Source organism: Danio aesculapii, chromosome 3 (genome assembly GCF_903798145.1).
Source record: "Danio aesculapii chromosome 3, fDanAes4.1, whole genome shotgun sequence".
NCBI classification, from domain to species: domain Eukaryota; kingdom Metazoa; phylum Chordata; class Actinopteri; order Cypriniformes; family Danionidae; genus Danio; species Danio aesculapii.
Genome location: NC_079437.1, coordinates 55990143 through 56005544, shown reverse-complemented (window position 1 = coordinate 56005544; position 15402 = coordinate 55990143). Strand labels below are relative to the sequence as shown.

The 15402-nt window shown below is 36.2% G+C and overlaps 1 protein-coding gene across 2 annotated transcripts in view; it reads right to left on the bottom strand.

Annotated features, from left to right (window-relative positions):
- The window catches only part of prkcab (protein kinase C, alpha, b), a 308642-nt gene that overhangs the window by 90146 nt on the left and 203094 nt on the right, over positions 1-15402 (bottom strand). For both annotated transcript variants that reach the window (XM_056454262.1, XM_056454263.1), the window contains exons 4-5: positions 13439-13550; positions 7213-7341 (exon numbers count right to left, since the gene is read on the bottom strand). In XM_056454262.1, coding sequence (XP_056310237.1) covers positions 7213-7341; positions 13439-13550 — 241 coding nt within the window. The remainder of the gene's footprint in view (positions 1-7212; positions 7342-13438; positions 13551-15402) is intronic.

Here is a 15402-nt window from a genome sequence, read left to right as displayed (position 1 = left end):
TATTTTTTCTTCTGGAGAAAGTCTTATTTGTTTTATTTCAGCTAGAATAAAAGCAGTTTTTAATTTTTTAAAAACCATTTTAATGTCAAAATTATTAGCCCCTCTAAGCTAATTTTAAGCTAAGCTAATAGTCTACAGAACAAACCATTGTTATACAATAACTTCCCTAATGACCCTAACCTGTCTAGTTAGTCTTATTAACCTACATAGTTAAGCCTTTAAATGTCACTTTAAGCTGTATAGAAGTGTCTTGAAAAATGTCTAGTCAAGTATTATTTACTGTCATCATGACAAAGATCAAATAAATCAGTTATTAGAGGTGAGTTATTAAAACTATTATGTTTAGAAATGTGTTGAAAAAATCTTCTCTCCGTTAAACGGAAATTGGGGAAAAAAAAAAAACGGGGGCTAATAATTCAGGGGGGCTAATAATTCTGACTTCAACTGTAGATGATATGATAAATGAATGATAATTGAAATGAAAACCAAGTATTAATTACACATTTTCTGCATTTAAACTGCATCAGTCTATAACATATATTGTTACAGGGATATGTTATCCAAAAATGGCCACGCAGTGTCGCAATAGGTAGTGCTGTCGCCTCACAGCAAGAAGGTTGCTGATTCGTGCCTCGGCTGGTTCAGTTGGCGTTTCTGTGTGGAGTTTGCATGTTCTCCCTGTGTTCGCATGGGTTTCCTCCGGGTGCTCCGGTTTCCCCCACAGTCCAAAGACATGTTGTACAGGTGAATTGGGTAGGCTAAATTGTCTGTAGTGTATGAGTGTGTATGGATGTTTCCCAGAGATGGGTTGTGGTCGGAAGGTCATTCGCTGCGTAAAACATGTGCTGGACAAGTTGGCGGTTCATTCCGCTGTGGTGACCCCAGATTAATAAAGGGACTAAGCCGAAAACAAAATGAATGAATGAATGTTATCCAAAAATGAAAATTCTGTCATCCTTTACTCAGCCTTATTTTGCTCAAAGTGCCTTTAAGGCCAATTATTTCACTTGGCGGCCATCTTAGAAACGCCTCTCGGGTAGTATACTCGAGCACTCTGTTTGAATGGGGAAACATTTCATATTTGGAAACAGCAACTGTCGCTTTAGCTTCATTTCTAAACATTTTAGTCACACAAAATCTGCAGAAATTCACATCTGGTCCCAGAGCTAGTCTATATCGATTGCTGATTGGCTCTTGTTCTAGAAGGCAGGGTTTGATTCGCCATATTAACGGTTACACTTTTCCCCATTCAAAACTATACAAGTGACATGTCTTGTGTATTCTATAGTCTATAGACTATTATTATTCTATTCTATAGTATTCTATATTTATTCATACTCATACTATTTTTAATGAAATATTTGTGTGGCACAGTGGTGCAGTGGTCACTGTCGCTGGTTCGAGTCCCAGCTGGGTAAGTTGGCATTTATGTGTGGAGTTTACATGTTCTACCCGTGTTCACGTGGGTTTTCACAGGGTGCTCCGGTTTCCCTCACAGTCCAAAGACATGCGATATAGGTGAATTGAATAAACTCAATTGGCCGTAGTGTATGAGTGTGGATGTAAAAGTGTTTGGGTGTTTCCCAGTACTGGGTTGCAGCTGGAAGGGCAGCCATTGTGTAAAACATATGCTGGAAAATTTGGCGATTCATTCCCAAAAGAAAATGAATAATTGAAATATTAGTCTCTCTTATTGTGTGTATTGCAATCCCTCAGTCTGTTCCGCAACTATATATTGGTTTTGTTTGTGCTATGCTGTTTTGTTGTGTTTGTAACCCACTGGAGAGCTGAGTTACAAACTGAGCTCCAACCTTTGATACAAATGTTTCTGCAGAACATGAAATGTGCAAACAGGAACGATTCCCTTCTGAAAACACAAGTGGAAATATTTTATCAATAGAGATAGTTTCACATCCAAAACAACAGCATCGGTTCATAAAATTGTGTTCAAACCTCTTCAGAACAGCCAAACTGGGCTATTTGGGTATCAGATCATAGAAACGAATGATAGAAACAGATGGATGAAACAGAGAGATAAAGATGATAGAAGCAGATAAATTGATCAAATATGAAGATAATTAACGTTCTATGGGGAATTATCTTGATTATTTCTGTTCTTCAAGCTATCCTGGTATTTTAATGAGCCAAACTTTATGTCTATATACTGTTTGGCATAACAATGTTATGCTGTTTTGTTTTATTGACTGTGCTCATTTGAATGTGAAAGCAGCAGGGCTTCAAAGGTAATAAAGGATAAATGGAAAATCGTGCATCTCCTTGCTTTCCTACACATTTAATAAAGAGAATATATTTGGGTTACAGTTGAGTTACATCATTTAAAAGCAGACATTCTAAGCTTTTAGCAGACTCATATTTCAATGAGAAATAGTGATGGGAAACTTTTTGAATTTATTGTTTAACAAAAAACACAACATTTTGTTTTTATTATGGGTGGACACAAGTAATAAAACAGTTTACAGTTTAAATATGTACAACATTCAACTGCATGATAAAAATCTCTCTAGCCAACCAACTGTCTCGCTACAATCCAACTCGCTTTTTAAGACCTCAAAACTCAAGGCTTCTGGTAGCACCTAAAACAGAAAAGTCTACTAAAGGAGGTCGAACCTTCTAATTTATGGCTCCTAAAATCTGGAATAGCCTTCCTGATAATGTGCGAGGCTTAGACACACTCTTTCAGTTCAAAACTGTATTAAAGACACAAGTAAGAAAAACAATTTACAGTTTTTAAATCTGTACAACACCTGTACAACCAACCTTCTATCTCGCTACAATCCAACCCGCTGTTTAAGATATCAAAACTCAGGGCTTTCGGTAGTACCCAAAATAGTAAAGTCTGCTAAAGGTGGTCGAGCCTTATCATTTATGGCTCCTAAACTCTGAAATAGCCTTCCTGATAATGTGCGAGGCTCAGACACACTCTCTCAGTTCAAAACTAAAGACACAAGTAAGAAAAAACTTTACAGTTTTTAAATATGTACAACATTAACTGTATGATAAAAATCTAACCAACCTTCTATCTCTCTACAATCCAACTCCCTCTTTAGGATCTGAAACCCCAGGGCTTCTGGTAGTACCCAAAATAGCAAAGTCTACTAAAGGAGGTCGAGCGTTCTAATTTTTGGCTCCTAAAATCTGATATAGCCTTCCTGATAATGTGCGAGCCTCAGACACACTCTCTCAGTTCAAAACTAGATTAATGGCACAAGTAATAAAAACACTTTACAGTTTTTAAATATGTATAACACTTAACTGTATGATAAAAATATATATCTAAATAACCTTCTGTCTCGCTACAATCCAACCTGCTCTTTAAAATCTCAAAACTCACGGCTTTTGGGAGTACCCAGAATAGCAAAGTCTACTAAAGGAGGTCAATCCTTCTCATTTATGGTTCCTAAACTCTGGAATAGCCTTCCTGATCATTTACAAGGCTCAGACACTCTCTCTCAGTTCAAAACTAGATAAACGACACAAGTAAGAAAATCACTTTACAGTTTTTTTAATGTACAACACTTAACTGTATGAAAAAAATCTACCTAAACAACCTTCTGTCTTGCTACAGCCCAACCTGCTCTTTAAGATCCTAAAACTCAGGGCTTCTGGAAGTACCCATAACAGCAAAGTCTACTAAAGGCGGTCGAGCCTTATCATTTATGGCTCCTAAACTCTGGAATAGCCTTCCTGATAATGTGCGAGCCTCAGACACACTCTCTCAGTTCAAAACTAGATCAATGGCACAAGTAATAAAAACACTTTACAGTTTTTAAATATGTATAACACATAACTGTATGATAAAAAAATATATCCAACCAACCTTCTGTCTCGCTACCTGCTTGTTAAGATCTCAAAACTCTGGGCTTTTGGTAGTACCCAGAATAGCAAAGTCTACTAAAGGAGGTCGAGCCTTCTCATTTATGGCTCCTAAACTCTGGAATAGCCTTCCTGATAATGTACAAGGCTCAGACACACTCTCTCAGTTCAAAACTAGATTAACTACACAAGTAAGAAAATCACTTTACAGTTTTTAAATATCCACAACACTTAACAGTATGATAAAAATCTACCTAATCAACCTTCTGTCTTGCTACAATCCAACCCGCTCTTTAAGATCCTAAAACTCAGGGCTTCTGGAAGTACCCATAATAGCAAAGTCTACTAAAGGTGGTCGAGCCTTCTCATTTATGGCTCCTAAACTCTGGAATAGCCTTCCTGATAATGTGCGAGCCTCAGACACACTCTCTCAGTTCAAAACTAGATTAATGGCACAAGTAATAAAAACACTTTACAGTTTTTAAATATGTATAACACATAACTGTATGATAAAAAAATATATCCAACCAACCTTCAGTCTCGCTACCTGCTTGTTAAGATCTCAAAACTCACGGCTTTTGGGAGTACCCAGAATAGCAAAGTCTACTAAAGGAGGTCAATCCTTCTCATTTATGGCTCCTAAACTCTGGAATAGCCTTCCTGATCATTTACAAGGCTCAGACACTCTCTCTCAGTTCAAAACTAGATAAACGACACAAGTAAGAAAATCACTTTACAGTTTTTTTAATGTACAACACTTAACTGTATGAAAAAAATCTACCTAAACAACCTTCTGTCTTGCTACAGCCCAACCTGCTCTTTAAGATCCTAAAACTCAGGGCTTCTGGAAGTACTCATAACAGCAAAGTCTACTAAAGGTGGTCGAGCCTTCTCATTTATGGCTCCTAAAATCTGGAATAGCCTTCCTGATAATGTGCGAGGCTCAGACACACTCTCTCAGTTCGAAACTAGATTAATGGCACAAGTAATAAAAACATTTTACAGTTTTTAAATATGTATAACACATAACTGTATGATAAAAAACTCTATCCAACCAACCTTCTGTCTTGCTACAATCCAACCTGCTCGTTAAGATCTCAAAACTCAGGGCTTTTGGTAGTACCCAGAAAAGCAAAGTCTACTAAAGGAGGTAGAGCTTTCTCATTTATGGCTCCTAAACTCTGGAATAGCCTTCCTGATAATGTGCGAGGCTCAGGCACACTTTCTCAGTTTAAGACTACATTAAAGACACATGTAAGAAAATCACTTTACAGTTTTTAAATATCCACAACACTTAACTGTATGATAAAAATCTACCTAAACAACCTTCTGTCTTGCTACAATCCAACCCGCTCTTTAAGATCCTAAAACTCAGGGCTTCTGGAAGTACTCATAACAGCAAAGTCTACTAAAGGAGGTCGAGCCTTCTCATTTATGGCTCCTAAAATCTGGAACAGCCTTCCTGATAATGTGCGAGGCTCAGACATACTATCTTAGTTCAAACCTAGATTAAACCTTGGCTAATACCATCAAGTGCACTTTCAAAATAAAATAAAATGCAGCAGTACAGTATATGCTGCCTCCTCCACTATAACCACCATTTATGACTTTTAATAACGGCAGGACTTCCTGAATGGGAATCACGATGAAATCTCCACATATATATTTATCTGCAGACCAGAGCACATCTCCAGCCATGTGTGTGTGTGTGAGTAGCAGAGATGATACTCACTCAGCAGGAAAGAGGTGGCAGCAGCTCACAGGAATGTGTTCACTTGAGTGGCCACAGGCTGGCACACATGACCCTCACCCACACAAACCCCATCACCACCACTGTGAGCATCAGGGCAGACATCTGGCACTTAAGCTCCCTCATACCTGCTGCCTGCCTGTGCCCTGCTGTGACCCTGAATCATCCACACACATATATATACGTGCAGACATGAGCACACACATGTGCACACATCTCCATAGGCGTAATGTACTTCATAATGTAAAATATGCTTATTATATGGCTTTATACTACCCTAACACCTAAACCCAACACTTCTGCTGTAAATGCACCCCTGTCAAATTATGCACCCCCTTGCTGAATTCATTACCTGATTGCCTAAGTACAACCACACCTCCTAATCCTAACGCTACCCCCCACTAGGGGTTGCACCGACTAGTCAACTTGATTGACGTTGACTTCAACGTACCGCTGAGCTTGTGCTTTATGGGGACATCACATATATATAATGATGTTTATAATGTACTTTCTGTATATTTTATCCTCCTATCCATTCCCTACCCTTAAACTCAACTCTAACAGGAAACATTCAACATTTTTACATTTTCAAAACACTTCAATCTGTGTGATTTATGAGCCGTCGTCCTCATGGGGACCAAAAAACATCCCAACAAGGTCAAAAATGACTGATCTTGCTACTTGAGGAGACATTTCGTCCACATAACACGAGGAATACAAAGACCACACGCACACACACACACACACACACTAAACCCACTCAACCCTAAACACATGGTCGGTCATGGCAGCTTAATTCTAACTGTCAGTTTGTGGAAAAACATCATCAAAGTATTATAAAATCTGAGTAATAAGACTAATGCGAATTTCCAAGGATCATGCAAACAGATAAAAATAGCAACATATTAAGTCAGTTATTATTATAGTAATGTAGAACCATCAGTTTAGCATGAACTCAAAAATTCGGGGTTTAACCCTTTAGAGCAGGGGTGGGCAAACTCGGTCCTGGAGGGCCGGTGTCCTGCACAGTTTAGCTTCAAATCTGATCAAACACACCTGCTTATAGATAACTAATGATCTGGAGACACTGATTAGCATGTTCAGGTGTGTTTAATTAGAGTTGGAGCCACCAGCCCTCCAGGACCGAGTTTGCCTACCCCTGCTTTAGAGCCTATTGTTTCTTTTCGTGTTGTTTCTAAATTAAGAACACGATCACAACTCTGCTGAAATGCTGGATTTATTTATTATTTGCTCATCTCTCAGTCATCGCCACACTGCATTATAAAATAATCAGAAACTACAGAGAATTATTCAAACTAAAAGCACAGAGCTTCAGACTGCGGATAATTGGTAACCATTTGTGACCTTTCTCATGCTGTGTGATAAAATTTCGCTAGCGGTCATGCTGGTGCCAACACAAGTTTAGTTTGGTGGATTTATAAGTACTAAAGACTTTATTTAGAAAATAGCTATGGTGAATTTTCATCTCATGCAGACTCATGGAATTTCTAATTTGGTAATCAGCCATATAAGTGTGAGTAAATAACCCCATGCAGGGTGATATTATTTGTATATCTTTAACAGAAAGGGCTATTCTGGGACGCCCCCAGTGCGTGCAGTTTTCTGACCTGTGACATGAAGTCTGTCTCCGCTGACCTCGATCTTCATGAAGATTCGTCCTCTGCGCTCGGTGTGGTCTGTCCCGCACAGACTTGGCACATTCATCACACACTGCTTATGAACGTTCATGTCACAGGCTGACAACAAGACAGAGAAACACTAGTAAACAAACGCTACACGATTGAACAGCAAAAATGACCATTAAAGGATATTTTACTTTACGTTCTGACTATTTAACAGAACGAGGCAGTTCAGGACATATCAAGTCACCTCTATTTATATAAATCGTATAGTAACAACGCAAAAAAGAAATCTTACTTAGAGGTTTTGATTTGTTTCTAGTTGATAATATGTAAAAGTACATCAATTAATCAGCATTTTCTAGATTTACTAGCATTTACGTAACAATTACTGTCTTCGTTTTGGAAAAGAAAAGAAAGTTTTTCCTTAAAACAAGCAAAATAATTTGCTAGTGAGTTTTCAGAACTCGTTTTCAGATTATTTTGTGTTTTTTTGTGGAAAATCCCTCAATTTTCATTAGTTTTTTAAAAATAAGACAATAGGTCTCATTCACTAAATGTGCATATGCACACTATTTTGCTTGAAATGTCATGATTAATCACAAATGTTTGCGCTAAAATGTATTTCAAGAGTTCACACTTAGCTGATAATTAATTATAAGCTTGTTTGGCATGCTGTCCCGGGAGAGAGCCCTGAGCTCATAAGATCCTCGAGCCCGGGGCTCCCTCCCGTTGCAAGGCGAGAAGGGAGTTTGAGCTCAGGTAGATCTCGAGAACTCCCCCGCTGTAATAACCAATGAACAGCCAGTGATTGCTCTTGAGAGATAACCATTTACTAGGAGCATGTCTATAGTGCCGGTTTGGATTAGTCAATTAACTTATGTTGCATGTTTTTTGGACGGTGGGAGGAAACCGGGAAACCCGGGGGAAACCCACGTGAGCACGGGGAGAAAATGCAAACTCCGCACAGAAATGTCTGCTGGTTTGGTAAAGCCTAGAACCAGAGACGTTCTTGCTGTGAGGCAACAGTGCTAAGCACTGGGCCACCGTGTCACCCATCTAGGAAGAAGGAGGAGTAGGGGTGGATGGGGGGATTCTTCAAAACAAAGATAGCGGTGGTACGTAACCCAGGGTATTTGTAGTAGCTTAGGAGTCGTCTGATTGGTGCATTGAGAATTGGATAATGCGGATCCAGCCGTTAGCAATCATAAGCACGTGATCCTCTCGAAACTTGTTTATAACTAAACTTCACTTTGAATATACAAAAAAAAAATTTTTAAAACACAATTTTACCACAGACACACAATAATATTGTATGCCCTGGGCTTTATTAGTATGTATATAGAACCCTACGTATAATTTGATATTTTGACATTTCCACTGAGATGTTGCGAGCACAGTGGAGCGAAATAATTTCATGCGACAATACAAAACAGTATTGCTGCTTCAGAATATTTCAGACATATGGACACATTGTATAATTAAGTGAAGCAAAGCCACATCACATGCAACTTGATCTTCCATTGTTAATTGAATTTGATAAAAAGTGCGCAACATTTTCACGCTAGAAAGCATGTTTTATGCTGGAATGTAACTTATACAGATGTTACTACTTCAATGTGTTCCTTTTGGCGCCATTCATACCGCGGCGACAGCGGTACTTGGTGCGCCAGCAGCTTTTGACCGCTGGGTGGCAGTTTAACAACAGATATTCAGCTTTGCCTTTCCACAACACTAAACAGACTTTTCTGTGCGTACCTTATGTGATCAGATGTGTTCAATTAAAATATAATTTTGATTTAGTTTTCTTAGTAATAAACATGATCTTACCAGGGCTTAAAGTATATTTGTTAACTCTTTGGATGGTAACACATGCAAACACACATTTCTACAGACGCATTTTGCCAAAGAAGCTGTCTGGAGTCGCTTTATAAACTTAAAAAAGCAGGCTGTTGATGATTTAGGGTGGGCTACAACCAACAAACCCCTTTTTTATTTTATTTTTTTGAAAATTACAGTTATTAATAGTTCTTATATAATATCAGCTTTTAAAATAGCCTAAAATCTACGAATCAAACAAATCCAAAGATTTTCTTGATTTTGGTATAATGATAACTCCGCACCAAACTGAGGCTTTCATTTTATAGCTTATAAAACATGTATGCAATGTCATATGTAAGGGCTGTGACGGTCACCGTGATGACAATCACTCTAGAACACACGTTTTCTGTTTTGTTGCCAAGTAGCCTATACATTTATGAATATAACGTTAACTTAGACGTGATACAGGAAGTTCAAGTTCAGCCATGAACCTCGCTGGAAAACTTATGTTACATCGCCAATCTGGAATCATTTTGGATTCGTGGCGAACGAGATGTGTAGGGCCAGATGAAATCTGCAGCATTTTTTGCTATTAATGCAAAGAATTTCCTGAAAAATCTGCGGATTTATGCGGAATGATTTTGGGAGTATCATAACTAAAACCTTAATATATGAAATAAAAAGTAATACCTTTTTAACTTTTATTAATGTTTACAGTAGATCCACTTTATTTGGTAAACAAAGCAAGTCTCGCATATAATATATCTGCTAAAAGAGAGAAAATATTACTTTACAAACTATATTGTAAATAAATCATATGAATATTTTCATATTAGTCAATAATATTACTGTAATATAAAAACTGAATAAATATAAATTAACACACATTTACACACGTAAATAAACAGAATCAATGATGGGTTGAAAATCTGCGGCCTACTTATATGATATGTTCTAATGGCCCCTTTAAATACGAGATTAATGTAGCAAATTTTGACACTCTCGCCGCCAGAGCTGGAGGCAGACAGCGTTGTCGCCAGGGCGGCCGGAGAGACTTGACGCTCTCACCACCTTCCGTGTGAACGCAAAGTAACAGATAGCTGCTCATTCGCTTTAGATTACCTAGAGTGTCCAAATACAACACTGTCGACCATTATTGAATAAATATCAGACTTTCTCAGCAGTAGGAGAGGAAGAACTGTCTAAACTGGTAAATTCCTCCAAATCAACAACGTCTATGTTGCATAGCCTGTTCTTTACATCTTGAGTTTATTCCTACAACTTTTAGGATATGTTTAGGATTACGTTTCCACTTGGACGTTGCGAGCACAGTCGAGTGGTATTTTTCAATTTAGGTATATAGAGGATTAGCGTCAACGCTTATGTAGTGCATTACGCTTAACTCTTATATGAATGAACAGAAAATGCTTGATCTGCTGCATTCTCAATGCGCCAGTAAAGAAATGCACTGCAAGGAGAGATTACATTTTTAGAGAGCACACAGAAATGTTTGACGAATGGCTGTTCAATCACTTTAGGTTGGCCAGAACGTCCTAATTAGAGCCCTGTAGACCATTATTGAATAAATATCAGATTTTCTCAGCAGTAGGAGAGGAACAACTGTCTAAACTGGTAAATTCTACCAACTAACAACATCTATGTTAGATCCTATACTGACCAAATTTTTAAAACAATTGTTTTCTGAAGATACATAGCCTGTTCTTAACATTTTGAATTAATCAATACTTTTAGGATATATGCATAACACTTTTAAACTAATTTTCATTAAGCCTCTTAATAAAAAAAAACACATCTTGATTCTAAAGAATTAGTAAATTACAGACCCATTTCAAACCTGCCTGTTCTATCAAAGATACTTGAAAAAGTCTACTCAACTTAGCTCCTTCAAGCAGATAAACAATATTTGTGAGTAATTCCAAACTGAATTGGGAGCATTTCATACCAGCGAAACAGCACTCCTAATAGTTATGGATGATCTGCTCCTATTGGCCCAGAGAAGTCCTTAATGATTTATGCAACTCTTTTTCAAACAGCACATTATTTTTGGTTTCCAACTCTGATAGAAAAAAGCCACATTAATTATTGTTAAAGTTTGTTTTGGTGTCATAACTGTCTTTCTCTGGATGAGTGCTGCTTTGCAGAAGGCCCTTACAGTATATTAATAAATGGGACCCAGTAATTTTAACTTGTTTAGAAAAAGCTTTATTTAATCGGACTAGAAATGAGACAATACCTCTAAGACCATTTTTTTTTCTAGTGAAGACTACTAGGTCTTGGTTTCTATTGAGAATCATTTGAATTGTGTTATGTATTATACCATGTAAAGATCTAAGTGTTCCAAATCCCAGTTCCTGCACTTACAGAGTTATTATTATTACAACTGACATTTGACAAGTGTTAGATTTGACTTTATTCATTTTGAATATCACCAATTGATAAATGACTCAAAATATTCATTATACTTTATTTTAATGGAACTACAGACCTTTTTATTGGAGTGTTTTTGCAATGTGCTTCATGCGGAAAGGTGCATCAATATGTGTGCGTGTGTGTATGTGAGACCGAGTCTAAAGTTGACACGTGAAAATGGGAATTTGCAGTTGAGTGTCGTTTTCGAAAGGTATGGATGAGCAGATTGTATAAATGTAATAACAAACATGCAGCTATTTCCACACAAATTACTTCAATCTGTTCTCATTAAAACCTGTGATAACATTCCCATTAGAGCCAGAGCACTTGAGAGGAAGAGGAATATTCTGGTTTAAGCAAACCAGGCATTTAGTATATGCAAACTACAGATTTAACCACACTTGACTCATTATGAACGAGGACAAGTTGAACGCCATGAATTTTGGGTCACACTTTGCAAAAAAGTTCCAGTAGTTCATCTTTCAATTTATTTTATTTTATTTTATTTTATTTTATTTTATTTTATTTTATTTTATTTTATTTTATTTACATTTTTTTAATTTAATTTAATTTAATTTAAATTAAATTAAATTAAATTAAATTAAATTAAATTAAATTAAATTAAATTAATTTAATTTAATTTAATTTAATTTAATTAATTTAATTTAATTTAATTTAATTTAATTTAATTTAATTTAAATTAATAATTAAATTAATAATTAAATTAAATTAAATTAATTAAATTAAATTAAATTAAATTAAATTAAATTAAATTAAATTAAATTTAATTTAGATTAATTTAATTTAGATTAATTTAATTTAGATTAATTTAATTTATTTATTTTAATTTATTTTAGATTAATTAAATTAAATTAAATTAAATTAAATTAAATTAAATTAAATTAAATTAAATTAAATTAAATTAAATTAAATTAAATTAAATTTAATTTCATTTCATTTCATTTAATTTAATTTCATTTAATTTATCTTTATTTCTATTGCGCTTTTACAATGTAGATTGTGTCAAATAGGCATGGGTCGGTATAAGATTCTGACGGTATGATAACCTTGGATATAAATATCACGGTTTCACGGTATCACGGTGTTGAGATTACTGCTCTAAAATATATTCTTTTTAAATGTCTTGGTAAAAAACAACACTGTTTCCTCTTTATACACAATATATTTTAATTTGGGAAACATTTCAATTAATTTGTAAATGTAAAAAATGTAATTAAAAAATCATTCTCATACCTTCGGAACGGCATAGCAGAAAATTCACGGTTTTTAAAACCTTGACTTTTCTAAACCGCGGTATACCTTGAGCACGGTTATCGTCCCATGCCTAGTGTCAAAGCAGCTAAACAAAGATGACGTTCTAGTAAATTAATGTATTTGCTAACATGAATTATTAACAATACAGCATTTACTAATTATAGTTCAACATTTATTAATGCGTAATTAAAATCCAAACGTGTGCTTTATATTAGTTAATGCATTAGGTACTTTCATTTTCATTAACTAAAATTACAACAATTCAATTTAAGGTGTCCTTCTTACACACGCTCCATGAACTTACTACAGAAATTACAATTAATTACACACAGTTACACCTAAACCACATTCTAAGCCTAACCATATAGCAAGTAATTGTAGTTAATTAATATTACTCAGTAGTTAAATGAATTGCGTTAAAATAAAGTGTAACCTAAAGTGCAATAAATACAACAATACATTCATTGTTGGTTCATGTTAGTAAATACATTCATTAACATTAACCAATAGAACCTTTTTGTGAAATGTTACAGAGTTGGAGTGTAGGCCTGGGGCAGGAGCTGCCCTTTCACACTGTTCTGAGGCCAGTTCTGTTTTATTTTGTTACAGGTTTATTTTGTTACAGGTTGGCCTTGCGTGAGTGCAAAAGGGCAACGTCCACCCTGGGCTGATGGAGCTTCTCACTCACTGTCGCATTTCATGCCCTGGTGGATGAGGCCGTACAGCAGCGATCCGCAGTGGTCACAGAATGTGGGACTGCCATAGCTGTGGATCTTAAACTTGTGCTTGCTTCTGGGATCCTGCAGGAAAAGCAGAAAAGGCAAGAGTTAGTCAACCTGGGCTCTTTGTAAATATGTACCTCAGGCTACATTTTTGCAAAACGCAAGCAACATTGCTGTGGGTATGTTTTGTTGCATGTTTCGGATAACACATCCAATAGAGGGTGCTGTCTACATTTTTGTGTATTTTAAATGGGTATGTCAGTTTTGTACATATCCTTCTTGTATATGTCCAGTACAGATCACCTACAGTAGCAAACCACTGACCCAAACCGTTCCTTAAATCCAACCACTTGTTTTCAAAGAAGACATAAGACAAAAGTGCACTGTGATCATGTAGCTTTAACTTGATTTTACATAGCTTTTATCTCTTTTGTCGAAGCAAGCTTCACCGAACTTGAACTTAAGCACAGCAGCATAAGCACAACACTGCACAAGGTGAGCTACTGAGCAAACTGACCAAACCTGAATACACATATGTATTCACTTACAAATCTTAAGGCACAAGTCAAAGTCTATTTATAAGACACTTTTTAGGAACACCAGAATAGCAACATTCTGTATATAGTAAGAGTTCAATAAAATCTAAATAATAATAAAAATATAAAACATTATAAAATATAATAAGACGGACACATTTTTTTTGAGTAAAATAAAATAACAGCTCTTACACTGTGTTAAATGCTTAAGACTAGACTCAAAAGCAGAGTCTTTGGGCCTTTCTAACATGTAAAGGCAGTCTGTTCTTAAAGTCTAGGGTCTGCTACTACAACTGCTGTTGCTGGTGGGGTTTATTTGGTGTTGTGTAAAGTACTGCACTAATGCGCTAATCTTTTATCCATCAATAATACGTATTTGTAAATTTCATTATTGCGAAAAGGGGCAAAAGTTGTTGGCATCATAGTCCTAGTGTGCATTTTACCTACAAACTGCAGACAAATGTATGATGAAGAACATTTTGTGGTTTCAAAAAAAAAAAAAAGGCTAAAGAACCTATTTGCCATGAGCCTGTGTTGGAATTATTTCAGACTGGACTATCAAAACAGAGTTTAAACAGTGCTTTTAGCTGCTGGTACAGTACAGTTTCCACACTCGTTTCAGTTCAGGCTCAGAATCTGTCCAATCACACTCTTTTGATTCAACTCATTCACACTGACAAAACTCTGATCATTGAGAAGCTAACATGAGAAATAAAGAATCATAAAGCAAACACTGTTCACCACAATGGTGACCTCTGAAAATGTATTTTCTATTAAACCTAATTAAGAAATGTAGTTCTCAATAAACGATGTCTGATAGAAATAAAGTCAATTTTCTGTTGGTATAAGTGAATCTGCTGATGCTGTTTGTGGAGTTGATCCTCTGCTGAGATTTTGAGAGCTTGAATGTGTTTTATTTCCATTAATTCAATGTCAACCAGCCCATTTCATCAAGGCTGTGACTGAATTCAGTTTTGTGTATTCTTCAGTGATTCTGCTTGTTAACAGTAGGTTTTCATCATTAACGCTCAATAAATTGGATAGCATGTGAATTGGGATGCAGAATAATACACCATCCACTCTAATCACTTTTCCCAAGTCCAAAATTGTGAATTCGACCATGATGACCAAAGCATTTCAGAAACAATCATACTGTCCTGATCGCCAGCGATCTAGCCTGCGATCTACACATCTGTCACTAATATAAACTACAACCCCCAAAAATCTTTGCTCTCATCACTCCTGCCATAGCTGACTATCATTCAGACACTGACACACAGCTGAAGCTCATGATTGGCTGATTACTAGGACTATAAATACACCTTGCTCACACACACATTGCTGAGTCTTTTTATCTATTAGAGAGCATTTCAAAGTGTTTCTGTGTACTGCCG